Source organism: Elgaria multicarinata, chromosome 1 (assembly GCF_023053635.1).
Source record: "Elgaria multicarinata webbii isolate HBS135686 ecotype San Diego chromosome 1, rElgMul1.1.pri, whole genome shotgun sequence".
Taxonomy (NCBI): Eukaryota; Metazoa; Chordata; class Lepidosauria; order Squamata; family Anguidae; genus Elgaria; species Elgaria multicarinata.
Genome location: NC_086171.1, coordinates 150,133,206 through 150,154,044, shown reverse-complemented (window position 1 = coordinate 150,154,044; position 20,839 = coordinate 150,133,206). Strand labels below are relative to the sequence as shown.

The 20,839-nt window shown below is 43.5% G+C and overlaps 1 protein-coding gene across 2 annotated transcripts in view; it reads left to right on the top strand.

The window, feature by feature from the left end:
- Positions 1-16,705, top strand: part of SLC5A9 (solute carrier family 5 member 9) — a 54,957-nt gene extending 38,252 nt beyond the window's left edge. For both annotated transcript variants that reach the window (XM_063118415.1, XM_063118407.1), the window contains exons 14-15: positions 8,932-9,091; positions 16,260-16,705. In XM_063118415.1, coding sequence (XP_062974485.1) covers positions 8,932-9,091; positions 16,260-16,468 — 369 coding nt within the window. In that variant the 3' untranslated portion in view covers positions 16,469-16,705. The remainder of the gene's footprint in view (positions 1-8,931; positions 9,092-16,259) is intronic.
- The last annotated feature ends 4,134 nt before the right edge of the window (positions 16,706-20,839 follow it).

Below are 20,839 nucleotides of genomic sequence, written 5' to 3'. Positions count from 1 at the left end.
ACAATGTGCTGCTGAGGAGGGAATGTAATGGTTCTAATTGAACCCCCTTTCGTATTACAGCAGAGACAGCATCAATCTTGCAAGCTAACAAGATTAATATTGTTGGAGCACTGGCATTTAGAAAGAACATTCCATCCCAAAGAAATCTCAATTACATTGAACAACTGAGGTTTGGTTGCAAAGAACTTTATTTCATTTGTTGCCTAAAGCAGGCAAAAAAAGTTTTCTTTTAGGAAGGATTTCAAGTGATGTTTTGAATACTTTGTCAGCCAAAGGGCTTTTCCCCAAAGCAGTCCAATCCCGGGCTTTGCTGGTCCGACTTTGTGATTCATGGAAATAGTTTTACCTCAGTCAATAAAAGGTGCATCTATAATCTGGTCTAGGCAAGTGTTGCTGAAAAATTTATTATGGTCATCTCCCAAATACCCATATCTGACCATACTACTCCATGCGTTCTCATATTGATCCAGAATCTCTGCCTTGATAGGCTGAACTTGAACTAGTCTTTTAGGGTATAACCCTATGCATGTTTAGACAGGAAAAAAAAACTACAACTCCCAGCATTCCTCAATCAGCATGGCTGGCTGGGGAATGCTGGGAGTTGTAAGCCTTCTTTGTGTCAGCATAGAGTCACACCCTTGATATATAAAAGCATGTTTTCAGATGAATCTTTCTAAAATTCCAAGACAGGAAGTTAGTCAATAAACGCCAGTTCAGATGACCAAAGTTGTAGGCTGAGAATCGGTGGTAAGTCAATCCATGCAGAATGTGATTTACTCATATCCCAGTTATGACGGAACCCATATGTCATACCCTACTTGTGATTGTATAGTACAGGGTTGGAGTTACATTGTGGGCTATGATAAAGTATACCTCTTTTTATTTTAATTGTTATTTTTAAATTGGTTTGAATGTCGGCCACAGAACCTTTGTAACTGGCAACTGATAAAATTGAATGAATTAATTCATTAACCAATCAATTAGGCTTTCTACATGAGGCATTTATCGTGCTTTCATGATGGTTCACTCACAGAAGTTCATGGGTCCTTTTCATGACATCGTCAAACTCCAGTGCTTCTCTCGGTGTATTTAAGGTTTATTCTGCGATTTCATAAATTGGTAAAAATGCATTAATTTTAAAAAATGCTCCAAAAAACACCATGAAAGACTATGTAATTCAAGAATCCCGTGATATTTTAGAAATCCTACAGTGCCATCTACTGGCTGAATTAACAAAACAAATGGAATGTGCCCACAAAGGAACTTGGGAACACAAAGGGTGGGGTGAGCGTGGGGGAAGTGCATGTATTGTCTCCATCATGAACCTGGAAAGATGAAACCCCGGTACGGCAGAAGGATTTTCCCTCAGTGTAGAGAAGCTCTAAAGCTCACTACTTCACTATATTGCAGGTTTCCCCCAGCTATTGGGATAAATGAAATTCCGCTGCATTCAAACTGAATGGTGAATTAAAAAACATAGTTTATTTCAAGTCCAATCACTAGTTAGGAACACCAGAAGCTGTCATCAGTCAGCCCCTTCATCCATCTAGCTCAGCATTGCATTTCATAGAGGAATCTTGCAACCCCTATCTGGTACTGTCAGATATTGAACCTGGGACCTCTTGCATTCAAAGCATGTGCTCTACTGTTTCCATTCTATTCTACTAAATCTCTTTTCTATACGATGAAATGTAAGAAAATGTGAAGAGACGTTTCCCTCCAAAACAGATGTATAGATTATATTTTCAAAGAATAAAAATGGACAAAGTTCTGTGAAATTCATGGGTTAAGAGTGACCATACCTGGTCCTGCACAATTTCCCCTGATGACCTTGTTCTTTGAAAACAGCAAATGGACAAAATGGGATGGATAGATTTGTATCTGGTGTTTCAGGCATACCGTCAGTACACCAAGCTTTAAATGAATTACTGCCTCAGAACAGCAAGTAGAAGCATTTTCCCCTGCTGTTTTGGACACTCTTTCATCCCTGTGGTGATAGATGCTGTTCCACAAAACAAATATGCAAAGAAGGTGTTCGGTATGCCTCAGAGTTCATACGTCTTCATTGTACGTAGCCCATATTGTGTCATGTCGTCCTTGAAACCTCTGCAAAGGAGCTTACAATTAAATTTGAGACTGTGAAGTTGAAATGCAACTGTCAGATGGCATTTTGGAAGAGAAGGATTTTTTCTAGTTCTATCGTGGAAAAAGTGTGGGGTGGGGGTACTTTCCCAAATCTTTAGAAAGTTTCTTTTAAGGATTGTCAGGAGAAGGTGAGGAAAGCTGTAGAGGATGTGAGATCAAAATATGGCACTATGTGGCTTTCTCCGCTGTGGCACCCCGGTTGTGGAATGAGCTCCACAGAGAGGTCTGCCTGGCGCCTACATTGTACTCCTTTCATCGCCAGCTGAAGACCTTTTTATTCACTCAGTATTTTAACACTTAATTTTAACTTAAATTTAAATTTTACTGTTTTAACTCTGTATTTTAATCTTATATCAATTTTGCTGCGTGGTTTTATCCTGATTGTGCTTTTTATACTGTATTTTGTATTTGTGCTTTTGACCTGTTGGTTGTTTTATTATGGTTTTAGTTTTTGTGAACCGCCCAGAGAGCTTTGGCTATTGGGCGGTATAAAAATGTAATAAATAAATAAATATGTGGCAATGAGGTGGCTAGACTGGACAAGCCATTAGTTTCCTGTCATGGTATTTGATGGTGTGTCTACAGTACACTGGTACAAACTCATTTTGTGCAGGCTTTGCCATTGGTATCGATGGAAAATGGTTATCATTTATTGCTTAGGATAAGCAGTTGTCAGTTGTAAGTATGTGCAGAATATAAGTGGAAATGTGGAAATCTGGTAGCTAATGTGCATGGGAGCGTATGCAGGTGTTATATGTATTATGTTTTAATTAGGGGTGTGCACGGACCCCCCGCTCCGCTTCACTTGCAGATCCGCCATTTTCCGGATCGGGCCGCTCCGCCCCGCCCCCGCTCCGCCCACTTCCGCTCCGCTCCGCCCGGAGCTCCGGATCCAGATCCGGAGCTCCGTTTCCCCCCCCCCCCCATAGGCTTGCATTGAAAGCTAAAAAATTATACAACTTTTTTTCTGTTCAAGTTAGAAACCTCATGTTTGGCACCATGACACCTCATGGGGATATACACACGCACGCCAAGTTTCAAAGCAATCCCATCATCCCCTGATTTTTGGCGAATTTTTGAAAATCGGGCACCCCACACACAACATCCCTGCGAGGTGGGCAGGGGAGGAGGGAGGGAAGGCAGGCAGGCATGCAGCTGGCATTTCTGGGGGCATAAGGAAGTGAGCCAAGGATAAGCCAGTAATGCATATAAAATGGAATAAATCAATCAATAAACAAAGGAGGGGTGGAATTAAAAGCAGCAGTGTTGCTCAATAAACAACAAGAAGAACTTTTTTTAAAAGGCTATATCTGTCTTTTACCAGCAATAGGGGGACGTGCCCGGGGGAGGGGGAAGTAGCTGCCAGTTCAAGACACTGACAGCCACAGCTCCGAGAAGAAGTAAAACGCTCACTTCGACTCAGAACAGGCATTGCTCCACCACTGAAAAGTGACCATTCACTTCAACTCATGAGAGGCATTGCTCCACCGTTTTACTCTCTTTGGAAGGCTCTATGGCCTTCCAGTGCAGGAGAGAGTGGGGGCACGTCCACGATGAGATGCCCTAGGGGAGCTCATCCCCTTGCACCACATCGATTCAGTTGTTCACCAAGGTTAGGGTGGGGAGCAGTGCTGTGTTTCTATCTCTTATTCTTGGCTTAGTATATGATTTCAGGTTGTGTTTGTGCATTTGGTGGGGCTACTGTGTTAAAAAACACGGGGAAAAGCCCGTTCAGATGAAGAAAGAGAAGTTTCCCAGAATCCCAAGTTACCTGTTTTGCCTATGCCCTCCTCCAACTTTGGGATCATCATGACCGGGAGCTGACTCTGCCCCTCAGCCCTTTGAAAAAGGTATTTTTCCTGCCGATTTTTTAAAAACTTCTAGCCCGCGACCCGTACGATGCAGAAAGTTGAGAGTGGTCTCAAAATGACCCCCATCCACGACTCTCTGTGCACAAGAATTTTCAGAACGATAGCTTAAACCCCCCCCCCAGTTATCCCCGATTCTTTCCCTCAATGCAATCCTATGGGCGAAAAGCCGAAATGCAGTTTGAGCCGCGCGGTTGACCCGATTTTCACAAAAACATTGCACGTGAACCACAGCACGCAGAAAGTTGAGAGTAGTCTCAAAATGACCCCCATCCACGACTCTCTGTGCACAAGAATTTTCAGAACGATAGCTTAAACCCCCCCCCAGTTATCCCCGATTCTTTCCCTCAATGCAATCCTATGGGCGAAAAGCCGAAACGCAGTTTGAGCCGCGCGGTTGACCCGATTTTCACAAAAACATTGCACGTGAACCACAGCACACAGAAAGTTGAGAGTAGTCTCAAAATGACCCCCATCCACGACTCTCTGTGCACAAGAATTTTCAGAACGATAGCTTAAACCCCCCCCCCCCCAGTTATCCCCGATTCTTTCCCTCAATGCAATCCTATGGGCGAAAAGCCGAAACGCAGTTTGAGCCGCGCGGTTGACCCGATTTTCACAAAAACATTGCACGTGAACCACAGCACGCAGAAAGTTGAGAGTAGTCTCAAAATGACCCCCATCCACGACTCTCTGTGCACAAGAATTTTCAGAACGATAGCTTAAACCCCCCCCCCAGTTATCCCCGATTCTTTCCCTCAATGCAATCCTATGGGCGAAAAGCCGAAACGCAGTTTGAGCCGCGCGGTTGACCCGATTTTCAAAAAAATATAGCACGCGACACGGACAACGCAGAGAGGTGAGAGTGGTCTCAAAATGACCCCCATCCACGACTCTCTGAGCACAAGAATTTCCAGAGCGATAGCTTCAAAAACAACGTAGTTATGCGCGATTATTTGCCGCAATGCAATCCTATGGCGAAATGTTTTCAAGATGGCGACCGGAGCGCTCCGCCTGAACTCGGAGCTCCGAAAAATGGTCGCTTCTCTTCGCCTTGCTTCTAGGGGGTCCACGGTCCGCTCCTACTCCGCCTCTGGGTAAGGCGGAGCAGGCCAATCCGCTACTGCTTCTACGCTCCTAATCGGAGCGGAGCACATCCCTAGTTTTAATCATGTTTCCCCCATGATCTGTTTCACTGACTTGACCCAGTGTTTTTCTCTAAAACAGTTGGCATACAGAGAGGTGATAGCCACTAGTAGCAGGCAAGTGCCCCGAGAGAGGCTTAAAATCCTAGACTGAGGCCAGTAGATAACTTGCTAGCAGCCACATTTTAATATACAAGATATTAATTAATTGTACAAGGTCTCCCACATTGTTGGCTTCCTCTTCATTTAAAAGCAGAGCTGTGCACAAAGGGACCTCTTGAAATTCCACCCTATTTGTGGGCAGAGAAACTGAGGGGACAATTTCACTGAATTTCTTTAGGGGAAGGAGAAATTCTTCATGTTTGTCACAGGTAGGGCTCGCCATTGGCAGGGGTTGAAGCACAGCTGCTTTCTTTTTTCCTAAGGATTTTTGAGCTTTTTGTGTTGGCACTGCAAGTGGCAACAGCATCAACTGCATTGGCAGCCTAACCCACATTTTGCATCCTCCACAATGCAGATGTGAAGGGAGCAGTGTTGAGACTAGCACCAGGGAACAGGTGGATCTTGTGCTATGCCAAAATCTGCCCTCCAATTTGCTGAAAGATCTCTTTCCCCATGAAAGAGGCTTCCATTTTTCTGCCTCATTCTCAGGGTATTTTATAATTTATTTTGAATTTATTTTCTTGGTATTTTTGATGTTACCTAAACACTGTGAGGTGGCCAAAAGGTAGGGTGACTATATGGAAAGGAGGACAGGGCTCCTGTTAACAGTTGCATAGAAAAGGGAATTTCAATAGGTGTCATTTGTATATATGGAGAACCTGGTGAAATTTCTTCATCACAACAGTTAAAGCTGCAGGAGCTATACTAGAGTGACCAGATTTATTTATTTATTTATTTATTACATTTCTATACCGCCCAATAGCCCGAGCTCTCTGGGCGGCTCACAAAAGGGGGCAGGGCACCTGCAGCTTTAACTGTTGTGATGAAGAGGAAATTTCACCAGGTTCCCCATATATACAAATGACACCTGCTGAAATTTCCTTTTCCATGCAACTGTTAGTTACAGGAGCCCTGTCCTCCTTTTCACATGGTCACCCTACCAAAAGGTGCTTTTTTTTTTTTTAGCTTCCTGTTATACATCTCTCCATTGCTTTGCAGCCCCCCAGGTTGCCTGCACCTCCTGATCTGAAAAAGCCCTGTAGGCCCAATTACCTCATGATGTCTTCCCCTATGCTTTAATTGGAATGCAAGAAGCCAAGGAGACTACAGGTTGCTGTATAATGAAAGACACGGGACACTCACTCACACCTCAAGCACCTCATAAGTGAGGGAAACACAAGAACCCTGAATCCAATTCATGAGAATTTCTCCAAAATTGTCTTCTCCTTTGAATTTCTTTTTGAAACAATTTCTTTTCTACCAAATTGAATGAGATTAGTTGAAAATAATACAGATTTTTTTTCACCACATCACTATTTAAAAGTAGATAGGTCTTTGTTCTGATCAATTAGGGCTCTGTTCTTAATGATTCAGATGGTCTTCACTTGGCAGTGGTGCCTGTCTCTTTAAAAGTCATTGTACCTCCTGCCTTGCAGTTTGACTTCTCTTCCCACTCACCCTCTTCTCCCATGTAGGGTAACATACAGAACTTTAGTGTGGTCTTGAACAGCAAGAAAGAGGGTGGGATAACCCACTGACAGAGGAATGGGGTGCCCCTTATTTTGGTGCTGCAGGGCTTTTAAAGGCAGAAATACTCCAAGTGAAGCAATGGAAGCCATGGTTTGTCCATGAACCTCTTTCAAATTCAATTAATAGGTGTCTTTTAGAATTACAGCATTAGTCAGACCTACATTTAAATTGGTTTAAATGTTTTGTACCTTTTGCGAAGATTATTTTACTTAACCCTAATGCACCCCTTCCTTTTACTCACCAACAGCCAAGTGTGCTAGGAAGAAAGAAATGTCTCTTGGATCCTTTTGCATCCTCCAACTTCATTACATTTTAGTTAGATTTAATGAGTAACCCAAAAAAATAAAAAGTGCTCCTAAAAGGATTCTTCAGGCAAGATGAGGATCATCAAATCAAAGCAATTTAGCACAATGTGACAAGAAAGATTAGCCTTGCCTGATGTTCATCTTGGTTGAAAATAATTTAAATAAAGCTATAAATCTTTCGGAGATTATACAACTTCTTGTGTGTCAGCTGGAAACTGCTTTCTAGATTTTGTGCCTGAAATTCAATGTATTAAAAGAACTGTTCAACTTATAGGTGACCTTTTTGAGAGTTACTTTTCCATGTAGTATAAGGACGTGTTGTTTGCAAACTTGTCTATAGGAACATAGGAAGCTGTGTTATGTAGAATCAGACCCTTGGTCCATCTAGCCCAGTGAGTTTCTCCAGAGTTTCAAGTGGGATTCTTTCCTTGCCCTACCTGGAGAAGCCAGTGCTCGAACCTGGGACCTTATTTTTTATTTTATTTATTTTATTTATTTATTTCATTTCTATACCGCCCAATAGCCGAAGCTCTCTGGATGGTTCGCCAACAATTTAAAAACACAAATACAAAATACAATATAAAAAGCATGACCAGGATAAAACCAAACAGCAAAAATTGATATAGGTTAAAATATGAAATTAAAACAGCAGAGTTTAAATTTAAGTTAAATTAGTTGTTTAAATACTGAGAAAATAAAAAGGTCTTCAGCTGGCGACGAAAGGAAAACAATGTAGGCGCCAAGCAAACCTCTCTGGGGAGCTTGTTCCACAGCCGGGGTGCCACAGCAGAGAAAGCCCTCCATGCCTTCTGCATGCCAAGCCTGTCCCTCTGCCACAGAGCTACAGCCCTTCACCGGGAGGGGCTGCATCTCAGCAGTAGAGCACCGGATTTATGTGCAGAAGGTCCCAAGTTCAATCCCCGACATCTCCAGGTAGGGCTGGAAAAACTCCTACTTGAAACCCTGGAGAGACACTGCCAATCAGTGTCGACAATACTGGGCTAGATGGACCAAGGGTCTCATTCAGTATAAGGCAACTTCCTATAATAGAGCTCCTGCTCCATTTTTATTTTTTCTTAGAATAGATGCTTTTGGAGGGGGTAAAAAGACAGCTGCCGCAATGGAATTGGTTCCCAACACATTTTGAGGAAGGGGGAATTTGTAAAAACAATACAAAGTACACATTCCCCAAAGAAATAAAAATTATACAGTATGCTAAAATGACAATACTCAAAACAATAAACTGTATAAAATTCTAGTTATTTATTTAACCATAGTGTACACTGTGCATACCGCTTAAATGCAATATTTAAACTGTAACAGTAAAATACATACAAAAATATGTTTTTTGTATGAAGGCCTTTAGCTGATCCAGCTGTCTGTTAAATTTTAAGATATCTAATTCCAATTTGCTTAGCAACTCAAAACAGCATATCTCAGGCCCTATGTCCACACTGTAAATACTGTTTGACTTGGAATCCCATTTCTCTTTTCTCATATATACGTTATATGCCTTTTTCTAAGTTCCGTTTGTGTATGATCATGATTTTGAGGGCTAGAACTACTGAGAAAACATCTCTAAGATTGTGGAATAAGGTCTTTTCTGTGTCAATGGCATGACACAATGTAGGGTGCTGGCCATGTTCCTTCCTCCTTTTGTTTTTTGCACTTTGAAAATCTGGCTAGACCTTAATCCATCACATGCAAGTGTGATCTCTCAAACACATAGCTGTTCAGTAACTTTACTCTTCTTGTTTCTAATTTTCAATTATCCAGCTGGCCCGATTAACATGGTGGACTAGACACAGCAAAACACCTGGAAAAGACCTGGAGAACCACATCTACCAAAGCACAGAAATGACTTCCATCAACGGAGAATTTTTTTTAGACACAATGCAATCAGAGAATGGAGATTTAGCTCATAAAGAATATGGAGGTACATTATTTGTTTTCTCCTATCAGATGTATGTATGTGTGTGTGTGTGTGTGTATATATATATTTCCATGGGTCTGTCAGTGCGAAGAAGAATGTCCTGTAACATAACTGTCCTGGAGTGAATGGAAAGCTCACTCCAGTTAACCTTATACCATCTGTTCAGCACAGGGTTTAAGCCAAACTAGGCATGACATGGTAGATACTGTATATCCATAATTGTCCTCTGATGACAGGCAATCATGGGAGGCCATACATTTGTTCAGCTGAATGGCAGAGCGAGAGACCTCTTCACCCATCCCCCTTTGAAAATCCCACCCCTAGCCTCTTTTCTCTTCACAGGAAGTATGTGGATGGTTATATATGGATGTTGCTTGTGTTTCCCCATGATGCTATGGTCCGATTGGAGTCCACCAGGAGAAGAGCCTTCAGTGTGTCCCTGGTTGGCCAATGTATGAGCAGAGCACTGGACTAGATGAACCCTTGCTCTGATCCAGCAGAGCTCTTCTTATGTTCTTATATCCTTGTTTTCTAGTATGGTGCCCCCCTTCCTATGAAACCTTTGGCGGCCAGGCAGATGCCAACCTTGTGTTGCTTCTGGTGCCTCCTGAAAATGTTGTTTCAGGAAGCGTTTCTTGAGTGACTGGCTGCAGTTTTACCAGAACTTGGGTTTTATCAGAACTCTGTTTCTTTTAAAAACAGTAATTTTAAAATGTGGTGCTTTGACATTTTAAATAAGAATTTAAAGATAAATTCTTTTATCCTATCTGTTTTTCACTGCTCCAAAATCTTTGGATGACGAGTGGCGTAAAAATAATATAAATAAATAAATAATATTTTTCTTTGTAGGTGGAAAAGCAGTCTGGGGGGCAATTTTGAACAGAAAAAAATGGCCTGCCAAAAAAGGATTAGGCACCCATTTCCCACCCACCATTCTTCCAGTCAAATGCATAGCCCTCTGTTGCTGCTTTTCATTGAAAAATAATGGCAGGACTGTGTCCCCTGCGTAAAGTCTGGTTTAACCATGTGTGATTCCTAATTCATTGTCAAGAATTACATACATCTCTCCAAGTCCTGTATGCAGGGAATCAGAAGTGGGAACCACATGTTCAGATCCTTTATTGCGTACTTATAGGTTAGACTTTGGTGTTTGGGTAAGGGGGTAACTTCATTTCAAAGGCTTGAACAGACACCACACTTTGGCTCAGATCCAAAGCAGAGCCTTGCTTTGGTTTATTTCCCAAAGCTTTGGATGTCTTTCCCATTGACTATGATGGGGAAATCAATAAACAGCAACAGCTTTTTTAATTTCTTCACATAACTAGATGAAATTTGCAGAACTAATTTGTAGCCCCTTCTGAGGCGGTGAAGCCCACCAAATATCAGACAATAAAGTGCAGGTGGTGTATGCAAGGTGAACTTTTAATGCTTAGGGTGCTTTTTAAATGGGTTTCCCACCCACCCCCAAATGTTTTTTGTGGGGCAATTTGATGTTTCCTTTGTGGTGTGTTTCATGAACAAACACAGAGTTTTTAAGTCTGCTGTGTTTTTTAATCTCCTGCTGGTTTTTACTTTGATTTTAACCTGTAGTTTTAAACTTTTAGAAGTTCTATATATTTTATTGTCCTGTATTTTATGGTAATCATTGGTGTGAACCACTCAAAAGAGCTTTTGCTATGGGTTGGTATAGAAATGTAATAATTTTTTAAAAGACACCTCCACTTCACAAAACAGCAGCTAGCAAAAGCTCTCTCTCTCTCTCTCTCTCTCTCTCTCTCTCTCTCTGTGTGTGTGTGTGTGTGTGTGTGTGTGTGTGTGTGTGCGTGTGCGTGTGCGTGTGCGTGTGCCTGTCTTATTTGCTCCATGGTAGCTGCACGGTGCTGCTGTGACAGTTATATGACATAGCCACCAACTCACAGCCCTGACTTTTTGCTTTGAAGTGAGGTCACCACGGTCCTTCCACCATGCGACCTTGCTTCGGTGTCAAGTTAGGGGCATTCCAGAGGAGGATGGTGACTGCTGATAGGTTGCCAGAAGCGCAGGCTAGGCAAAGGGCAGAGGTGGGCTTGGCTAGCCGGATGGCCACAGGAAAGCCCATGCTCCCTGTTGCCATGGGGATTTCAGTCCCTACCCCGCAGCAGTGATAGCGCAGGGTTTCAAGAGAAAGGGATAGCAAAGCTGTGCGTGAAGACATCCAGCCAGTTCCCCCCTCCTCACCTAGCTGACTCAATAGCCTTTTATACCTGCGGCAGAAATGAATAAGTGGATTTTCCCCCCCCTAGTTATGGATTGTCCTTCATGGATCATGACATATGGAGTTTACGCCGAATGTAGTCCCGTTTAATTTTGACATGTCAGAGCATGGTTAGTAGAAGTGTGCCAAATTCAGTATAGGATGACAGATACAATTCATGCCAGAAGTAGGGAAGATGGAAGTGTACTATGTTTGGAACATTAGTATCTCACTTCTTGCAATAAATATCCAGTGCAGATGCAAAATGGAGAAATGTGTGTAGGGGGGCATGTTTGTGGGGAGGGAGAGCATTTTTGTGAACAACACAGAGAGGCAAACAGCAATCAAAACTGTCTGGTAATTTCAAACAGCACTTCAAAAATAAATAATCCAAATGAGAAGTAATAAATTATTCAGCCAGATATTAGAAGTTATGCCAATCTTTTCATAGTCTATTATCTTGTTTTAAGTACTTCCCTTTTTGTTGGGGGGGGAGGGGAAATGGCAGGAACTAGGAAGTGCCTTGGGGTAATACGAGGGAACAGAAAAATTAAGACTGGGAAATGTTGAGAGGTCATACATGGGGAAAAAGTGTTTGCTGCTTCCCTTTTTCATCCCCATTCCTAACCATCAACAACGCACAAGCCGGCAGAATCTTGGGATGGAGAGAATTGTTCCAAGAGATTAACTGAATCCACCTGCAGCATGTGCCCATTTTGCAGAAATTTTACAAGTGACAGATTTTGCAAGCTTTTCTGATCATTGTAGCCCCCAGTAAGATAGATTCTAGACCAGCCTCCCTCAACTTGGTGCCTCTCCAGACATACCGGATTGCAACTTCAATCTTCTACAGCTAGCTAAGGAGGGGTAAGAGTGTGTACAACACCCCTCCCCCAATCCTTAGACATTCCAATTAGGGCTGTGCTCCGCTCCCTTTCGGATCCCCAAATCTGGAGTGGAGCGGGCCGATCCAGACTTCTGAAGCCCGGTTCCAAAGTGGATTGGGGGAGGTCCAGATCGGCGTGGAGCGGTTCGGAACAGTCCGAAGCTCCAGCTGCAGGTAAGTGGGGGGGAGTGAGGTTTACCTGGCACCACCGCAGTGGAGGGGGCTTACCTGCGTCCGTCACGGTCTGGGCGGCGGCTTCAACTGAGGCCCAGGCCTCAAGGCGGAAATAGGCCTTGGGGGGGAGGGGGGCTTACCTGGCTCCGCCAACACCGTGGTCCATGTGGCGGTGGATGGCGAAGCCAGGTAAGGGGGAGGGGGAATTATTCGGCCCCCATTTTGTCCCCACTTACCTGCCTCCACCGCCCGCCGTGGAGGCAAGTAAGTGGGGAAGGGGGCAAAATGGGGGCTGAATCTCGATCTGGCCCTCTGGATCTCAATCCGAATCTGGTTCTGGAGTGGATCAGGGGAGGGTTGGATCGACCTGAACTGGAACTTCTGGATCGGGCCCTGAAGCAGTTCAGGCTAGTGGTGCACAACCCTAGTTCCAATTTTCATTTCATTTCTGAATCTCTGAGCCATAACAGGTCTCAAGAAAAATTCCCCAACCTGGAAAATGCTGCTAGAGCATGCAGATTGGGGGTTCTTTACCTGGGCTATTGCTGCTGTCATGCAACTTCTGGCTCCTGGTGGTGGATATAAGAGGAGTGCAGATGTTTTCCGGCTATTCCCCAGTCCACAGACATTCTAATTTTGCTTATTTCACACATCCTACTTGTAGCTGTTGAACTTGCCTTGAAGTGTTGCCTTCATGACATTGTCCTTTTTAGTGTCTGAGGACTAAGAGCTATGCTCATAAATATTTTTACTCCAGTGTCTGAATTGAGGAGTTCAGGTTGAGTAGTGGTGGTGTTTGTGTTGAGGTGAAGAAGCAGTACCAGCTCCGGGTTTTTGAGGGCCCTTGGGCAAGCCCCCATCAATGATCCCCCTTCCTGAGTAAGTCTACCTTATCAGGGATATTGTCACTAGGTGGGTTTGCTCCTCCTCCTTTTTCCCATCATTGCTACTACTTACTTGCTTGCCTGACAGACAGACAGAGAGCCAATGAGCAAGTAGGTAGTGGCATCTACTGTTCATCCTTCTCAATACCACCATTGTCTGTTCCAGATGGAGAGGCAAGTGAACAAATAGGTTGCAAGGATGAAGATGAGAAGCAAGTTCAGGGGTCTCTTGTCAGTGGTGGGGGTCTGTGGCATGGGGTCTGTGGCGGGGACATTGGCCTGACTATTCCTCCTTTTGGTACCACCTGGTGAGAAAGAATCTTGTTCCCTTAACTATCACCTGCAATTCCTTATTTTGGGAAGATCCAAAAGAACCAGATCTGATAATTACTGAGGAATGATGAGAAGAGATCAAACATTTTATCTGTCCATCTGACAGGTGGTTTGATTCACATTTGAAGCAGTTGTTCATCCTAATATTGTTAATTATTTGTCACCTTTGTTTTTACATGAACTAACTTATCTGTCCTTGCTTCTGTTTATAAACAATTGTCTTGATGATTAGGTTATAAGGACTGACTGTGTGTGTGTGTGTGTGTGTGTGTGAGTGTGAGTGAGAGAGAGAGAGAGAGAGAGAGAGAGATGGATGAGATTTAGTTTCTTCCAAGGGTATGCTTTGAAAAACAGGTGAGGAAAACGTAGATTTAATACAGGCTCCAGTTAGGTGCCACCATTTTTATGGACAAAGCTCCATCTTTCTAACAGCTGCATAGTTCAGCAGGTGAAACTTTCTTTGTGATCCCCTCGCAGGGGGGTTTCTATTTAGAAATATGTGGTAACCATGCAAAGCTGACTGTTAGAAATCATGACTCCTATAGTTCTCATAATAAACAAAAATAGTAATTGAGACAAAAGACGGCCTTAAATAAAATCTGCGCTTCTCCCTCTTTAAGTAACATTAGTTTTGTTTTGTTTACAAAGAAGTGTTTGTAACAATCACAACATCTAGGAGGGAGCAGATTAAAACTCTCGATCCAGCACAGCAAGATGGGGATAAAAATAAGGCCATTCCTGCTTCTTAGCTGAGGAGGGGAGAGGTCCTGATTTTCACAGCACCTTGAGCAGAGAAGGTTAAACATCCCAGTCATGCATGCTGCAATTGGCACGAAAACAACCACTCTGCCCCACAGCTAATCCGCATGGAAAAACTGAGGAGGGCTGAGAAAGGGATGTGTATGTGTGAAATAGTGTGAAGGATATGTGTCTATGAGAATGAATTTAGGATGTTTGGGTGAGAGAGAGTGGAAGTGCCCCTGCCCACAGCTGGCACGCAGCTCATCCCCAGAACCAATACAGCCCTCGGGGTGAAGACGTTTCCCCACCCGTTGTAGACCTGCAGACACACATAGATCGGTTCATATGGAGTTAACGCTCTGTGAGCAGCCCAAGCTGAAACTAATCAAGATGTAAATTTGATTAATTTGCTGGAAGGCTTTCACTGAAGGACAACAAGATTCTATGCCCTTCCCAGCTATGTATCCAACAGTGAAGGGTTTACTTGCACTCCTTAATCAGTCTCTCATTGCTGTATATCCAGTAGTGTCTGGGTGCTCCCCCTCATTCCGAAGTTCTCATGGGGTGTACATGCTACCAACCTGATAGTCTCAATATTCAGGCTATAGTCTAGGGTAGGAGGTAGGAATCTTCTTTTTTTCTGTTGAGGGCTCTCTCTTCAACTCCTTCTCTCTCTCTTTTTTTCTCTCCCTGCCCATTGGGCTACTGTGAAAAGAACAGATTTCTCTTCACGGAGACGTGAACTGATTGCTTGCACTGGGCTTTTGAAATTAGGCCACATACTGCATGTGGCCCTAGAGCTGCAGCCATCTACTTCCTGGTCTAGGGGAAGCAAATGCTGGAGAGCAGAGGATTCATTCCATCAAGTTACATCCCGGAGATGAAGCTGTAATAAGTGGACCAGCTATGCAGTGCTAGAACCATACCGACGGCCAGCTCATCTCAGTCCACTGCAAACTTCCCATGGCTCAAAAGGAAAAGTGAAGTCGTGTTTTCAGTAGTTTGTTAGGGTGCTTCGGGGGTTGCCAGCCTCACCTTGGTGCCAAGGCGAGATTTGGGCCCTCTGAGGTGACTCAGCATTTTGTAGGTGCCAGCTGTGCAGCCAGCACCCAGAAAAGCCTCCCTTTCCCCGCTCTCCCCACTTACCTGCTGCCACCTCTGCCGACGACACCTCCGCATGTAAAAAGAACCAGACAGTGCGCGATTTTAAGATATCGTGGGGGCTCTGAGTGATTAGTACCTTTATGGCCACCGTAGTTTGTGGCCATAGAGGTACTAATCAGAGCCTCCATGATATCTTAAAATCGCGCACTGTCTGGAGGCACCAGTGGCGATGGCAGCAGGTAAGGCCTAGGGCTGTGCCGTTGCGAAGCGCACCAAAGCTTCGGAGCTGATCGGCTTCGGGGTGCCTTGGGCTGAGCCAGAACTGCCTTGGAACTGAGGTGAGGTGGGCTGAATCAGCCTGCCTCAGCTCGGATTTGGGGCCTCAGCCCAACGCGGTGCACAGCCCTAGTTTCTGTTTAGTTATCCTATTTCTATTATGCCTTTCTGAAGCCAACCATGGTAGTTTACAAAAAGTTCTATTTTGGATTGCCAGATTTAGTGAGCAGGTCTAGTCCATATAAATGTATCTGTCCACATCCATCTCTTGTTGTTCTTCTCTTATATATCTCACCTCCCCCTTCTTAAAGTTTAGAACAGGGGTGGACTTGTGGCCCTCCAGATGTTTTTGGATTGCAACTCCCATTTTGCCTCACCATTGGCTATGCTGGCTAGGGCAAATGGGAGTTGTAGCCCACCAACATCCAGAGGGTTACAGGTTGCCCACCTTTGCTGTAAAACAACCCATGCATTGGCACAAAATGTAAATAAACAGTACATACTCATTCCTTTTCTTCATCTCCCCCCCCCCCCCCACAGAAGTAAAGCATCCTTACTGGAAGAAGTTATATTTCTGGTTCTGTGGGATTTCCAGGAACCCCAAGCCCACTTTAACTAGAGAGGAAGAAGCTGCCCTTGAGAAGAAGCTGACCAGCATTGAGGAAGAGCCAGTGTGGAAAGCGGTTTGCAATGTCAATGCTATCGTTCTTTTGGCTATCAACGTCTTCTTATGGGGCTACTTTGGATAATCAAACTCAAATGAATCGATTGCTTTGACTCAATTTAGATCAAACAAAGGCATCAAGTGACAGAAATGGATTCATCTTGGAAAAAAAACAGGTTCCAAGCCCTTATTCAAGCATGGACTTCCAGGGTGGCTTTGGAGAGGCTCCCTGTCTGTCAACTTCAATATTCCTATTCACACAAATAAGAAACAATCTTGACCTACTTCACAGGGTTGTTGTGAAAACCAGCAAGATAAAGCGATGCACATAAAACATGTTTCTTGTTCATATTTTCCCCAAAACCCCTTTGCTTCTGGACATGAAAAGACCCCTCCTTATTAAAACAAAACCTTAAGTTATTCTAATGGCTTTGGATTAATAAAACGTCACATAGACCTGAAAGCAGAGCCGGCTCCAGGTTTTTCAGGGCCCTTGGGCAAGGAACCGTCAATGGCCCCTCCCTAAAGGAACCTACCTTCTTACTGCCACTGTCTCCAGCTGCTATTGCTCCTCCTCGTCTTTCTCATCATTGGGCTTTGCTTGATTAACAGGCAGAGAACCAGTGAGCAGCAGGCAAAGCAATCTACTGCTCCTCCTTCTCACCACCACCGCTGTCCGGACAGAGCGAGACCCAGGTGAGCAAGCTGGCTGGAATGGTGAAAAGGAGGAGCAGCTCCGGGGGACTCTTGTCAGCGGGCCCTTGGACGCTGCCCCACTATGCCTACCTTTAATGCCAGCCCTGCCTGAAAGCCTCAAAAAGAAACAATGAGGGTTCCTCTGGCACAATAAAGACTGAGGTACGTGTTGTGGTTTAATGTTTTATGGACTAGAATTCACTACATCAAATGCGGCTGACAAACTGGGCTCTAGTTCATGGGAGCTTATACCACAATTCATGGAAGCTTATACCACAATTAATCCATTATTCTTTAGCCCAATTCAGTCATTACTCGTGTGAAAAGAGGTGATGTGGGTGCAAAGAGGCTGTGGTGCCACCCTCCTGAGAGTTGTGCAGTGCCTTCCAGCTTCCCATGTGTTCATGGCACCCATGATACATGTCAGCTGCCCACACAATTTAGAACCCTGTACGATCAGGGTTCTAAATCACCCAGGCAGCCTACACAAAAATGGGGTGTCCCCCCCACACCAGCCCCTTTGTACTCCCTTTGCCTTAATGGAGTGGGGTTAAAGAATAACAAATTTGTTGTAGTAAGTTTCCATAGCCTAGAGCCCACTTTTAAGGTGCCACTGGACACGTCATTTTTCCTACAAACAAACTAGCAGGACTACTACCCTCAAAAAGAAACCAGTACAAGGCGACTTTTAAAGAAAAAGATGCATTTAACTGAATTTCAAGTTAGTCTTATCCTGTTTGAATGGTATTTCCTTAGAGAACTGCAGGCAAACCCACATCGCCAAATGCAGCCAATAACAAGATTAAATTCATTGCACTTGTTTGGCAGGTTCTTGTGCATTGTGTAATTATGAACCCATTCTGAAGCCGCTGAGAGCTTCCTTCCAAGTAATGGTTAAGGCAGGATGGCAGGGAGAAACATCACGGTCTATGTAAGCATTCATTAATAATCATTGAAAGCAATTGGATTTAGATGCACTGGTAATGTAGGCACATCTAACCATTGTCCATAACCTCTAAATAACAAAGGAAAATGTGAATAACTTTGCTAACTGGAAAGAAGGTTGATCCAATCTTCCGAAATTCTTGTCTTCCGTGGGGAATGGATACAAAACTTTGTGGGTTGGATTCGGACTCGATCATATTTAGAGTAGACCTGCAGAAATTTATGGGACTCAAATTAGTCACAACTAACTTAAGTCCCATTGATTTCAATTAGTCTTTCCCAAGAGGCAAAAAAGACGTTACTTTAAATTTATGTCTAGCAACTACAATATTTTTACTCTAGAGTAGGTAAAAAAACCACCCGTCTGTAACTTGAACCCCCCTACCCCACATGCTAGGGTCCTGATTCAGATTTTGGGCACAGCACCTTCTCTAGAGTGAAAATGAAAAAGACATACCTAGTAGATAGGGTGACCGTATGAAAAGGAGGACAGGGCTCCTGTATATTTAACAGTTGTATTGAAAAGGAAATTTCAGCAGGTGTTATTTGTATGCATGCAGCACCTGGTGAAATTTCCTCTTCATCACAACAGTTAAAGCTGCAGGAGCTCGGCCATCTTTTGTATCTGGTCACTCTAGAATAGCTCCTGCACCTTTAACTGTTGTGATGAAGAGGGAATTTCACCAGGTTCTCCATATATATAAATGACACCTGCTGAAATTCCCTTTTCTATGCAACTGTTAAAGATACAGGAGCCCTGTCCTCCTTTTCATATGGTCACCCTAGTAGATACAGATTTCGCCCTAAGTATGACTAAATCTGGATCCAACCCTGTGTTTATGAGTATACTGGCTTGCTGTAAACCAGGTTTCTACATGTGGATTATTTTGCTGGATGTGCTCCTCACTGCCATTCATTCCTGGCTCCAGTGGTACTCTGCTTGGGAGGACTGAATCCAAACTTCCATTCCATTTGAACAGCTCATGGCCATTGTCAGAACTAGCCATGCCAGGCATCAGTTCAACAGGATAGAACTCTTCCTTAGAGACCTTTATGTGTAAAGAGCTTGTACACAGCTGCCGATGATGTGCAGGCATGTGTGGTCAGAACCTCTAAGTTGACAATTTAATTTTTCATGCTAGGCCATCTCAGCATTGCAGGATTCATATACTCATGTTGCAAACAGGTTGTGGTGTAACAGCACTAACCTAGCTGCAATGCATTGCCCTCAATTGTAACTGATAAACAATGGCAGAAGACATTTTTAATGAAGTCAATACATGCTTTCTTATTAAGCTTTCCTGCTAGGGCTGTGTCGATCAGCAAATCATTAGCATTCATTTTCCTGACAAATCTATCAAGGTCATTCGTTATTGTTCCACACAAAAAAAGGATCTTCTTTTAAACCAAGATTAATGGCTTGCTGTTTTCTTGTCAGGCTGGCTGAGCAAAAAGGAAATGAAATTAACAATGAAGCCCTACAAACATGTCACTGCACTAATTTATTGGGAAAATATTTTAAAATGTTATTTAAAACATGCTATTTTAAAGATATCTGCTTGGGTAGGCATATTTTTAGTACACGTGGGCAAAGGATCTACATAAATTTGAGGAAGATGGACAGCAAGTTTGCTAATCACTTTTCTCTTTTATGCTCTCCTATCCATAAATTCTAAATATATGGAGGAATTAATAAGATGACTTTCTCACCAATTAAGGCATTCATCATTATTATACTGCAATCTATTTTGCCCAATGCTACAGAATTTCTTCTATGCTCATTCATTCAAATTTAAAGGACTCTCAGCTGCAAGAGACCTTTCATGTAAGATTATCATCCATTCCCCCTGAAATCCTAAACTTTGTTCAGATAAGCAACTATGCTGGGATGTTTTGTTACATCATTAACCAGCACTAAATGGTCTATGGCAGGAGTCCTCAATTCTTATCAGAGACTCTAGGGGGCAACTCCACATTTTATGCAGCAAACACAATTGGCATATGTACTGTATGCCAATATCACACCAGTGAATGGAATCCAACAGTGTCCATCCACCAATGGAACAGAACCATTGGCAGACAGAGACCGGGTTCACACAGTCAATGCAGCTGATAAGCCACCATGGGAGGCAGCGCCTACAATTGCCAGGTTGGCGATCTAAGCCCCCACTGCTGTGGCTTCTTATGACTTGCAAGGATGGGTTGTTGGGGTAATTGATAAACCACCCAGAACCCATGGGCTGTTTTAGGGATGTGGGTGACTTGACAGCCAGCCCAACAAAGCACCCTTGCCAGTTTTGCACATAACGAGAAGCAATGGCGTGCCTGAAATATTAAAAAATGGCAGTGGGTGCTACAACAAAAAAATCCTATGGTGAAATTTATTCACTGTCTTCTCATTACGTGTAAATCTCCCTCCCCCCTGCAGGCCCCATGCACCTCCAAAATCTGCTCCAGAGGGAGCAGATGAAACAATTGCTAAATAATCTTTTTCAATCTAAAGACTTTTCCTGATGTCCTCCAACCCCTGGGCAAATCACCACAGATTTTTCTGAAATGCTGAGAGATGAGTCAATGTGCTAAGCAAATACAAGCTGTCACCAAGTTATAGCTGCCTTAAAGTGTTAAGGACTCACTAGTTGGGGCAGAAGATGTAATGGCACAAAGACATATCTGTCGGCAGTCCTCAGTGTGGGGTATTTAAACTCTTTAAAAATGTAATTATGTGCTCCTGGATTTCAAATATTTTTGGGTGGGTGGTGGAGGATGACTCTAGCACTTCGTTTTGAGCGTAGTCATTTTAAACTTTTATTTT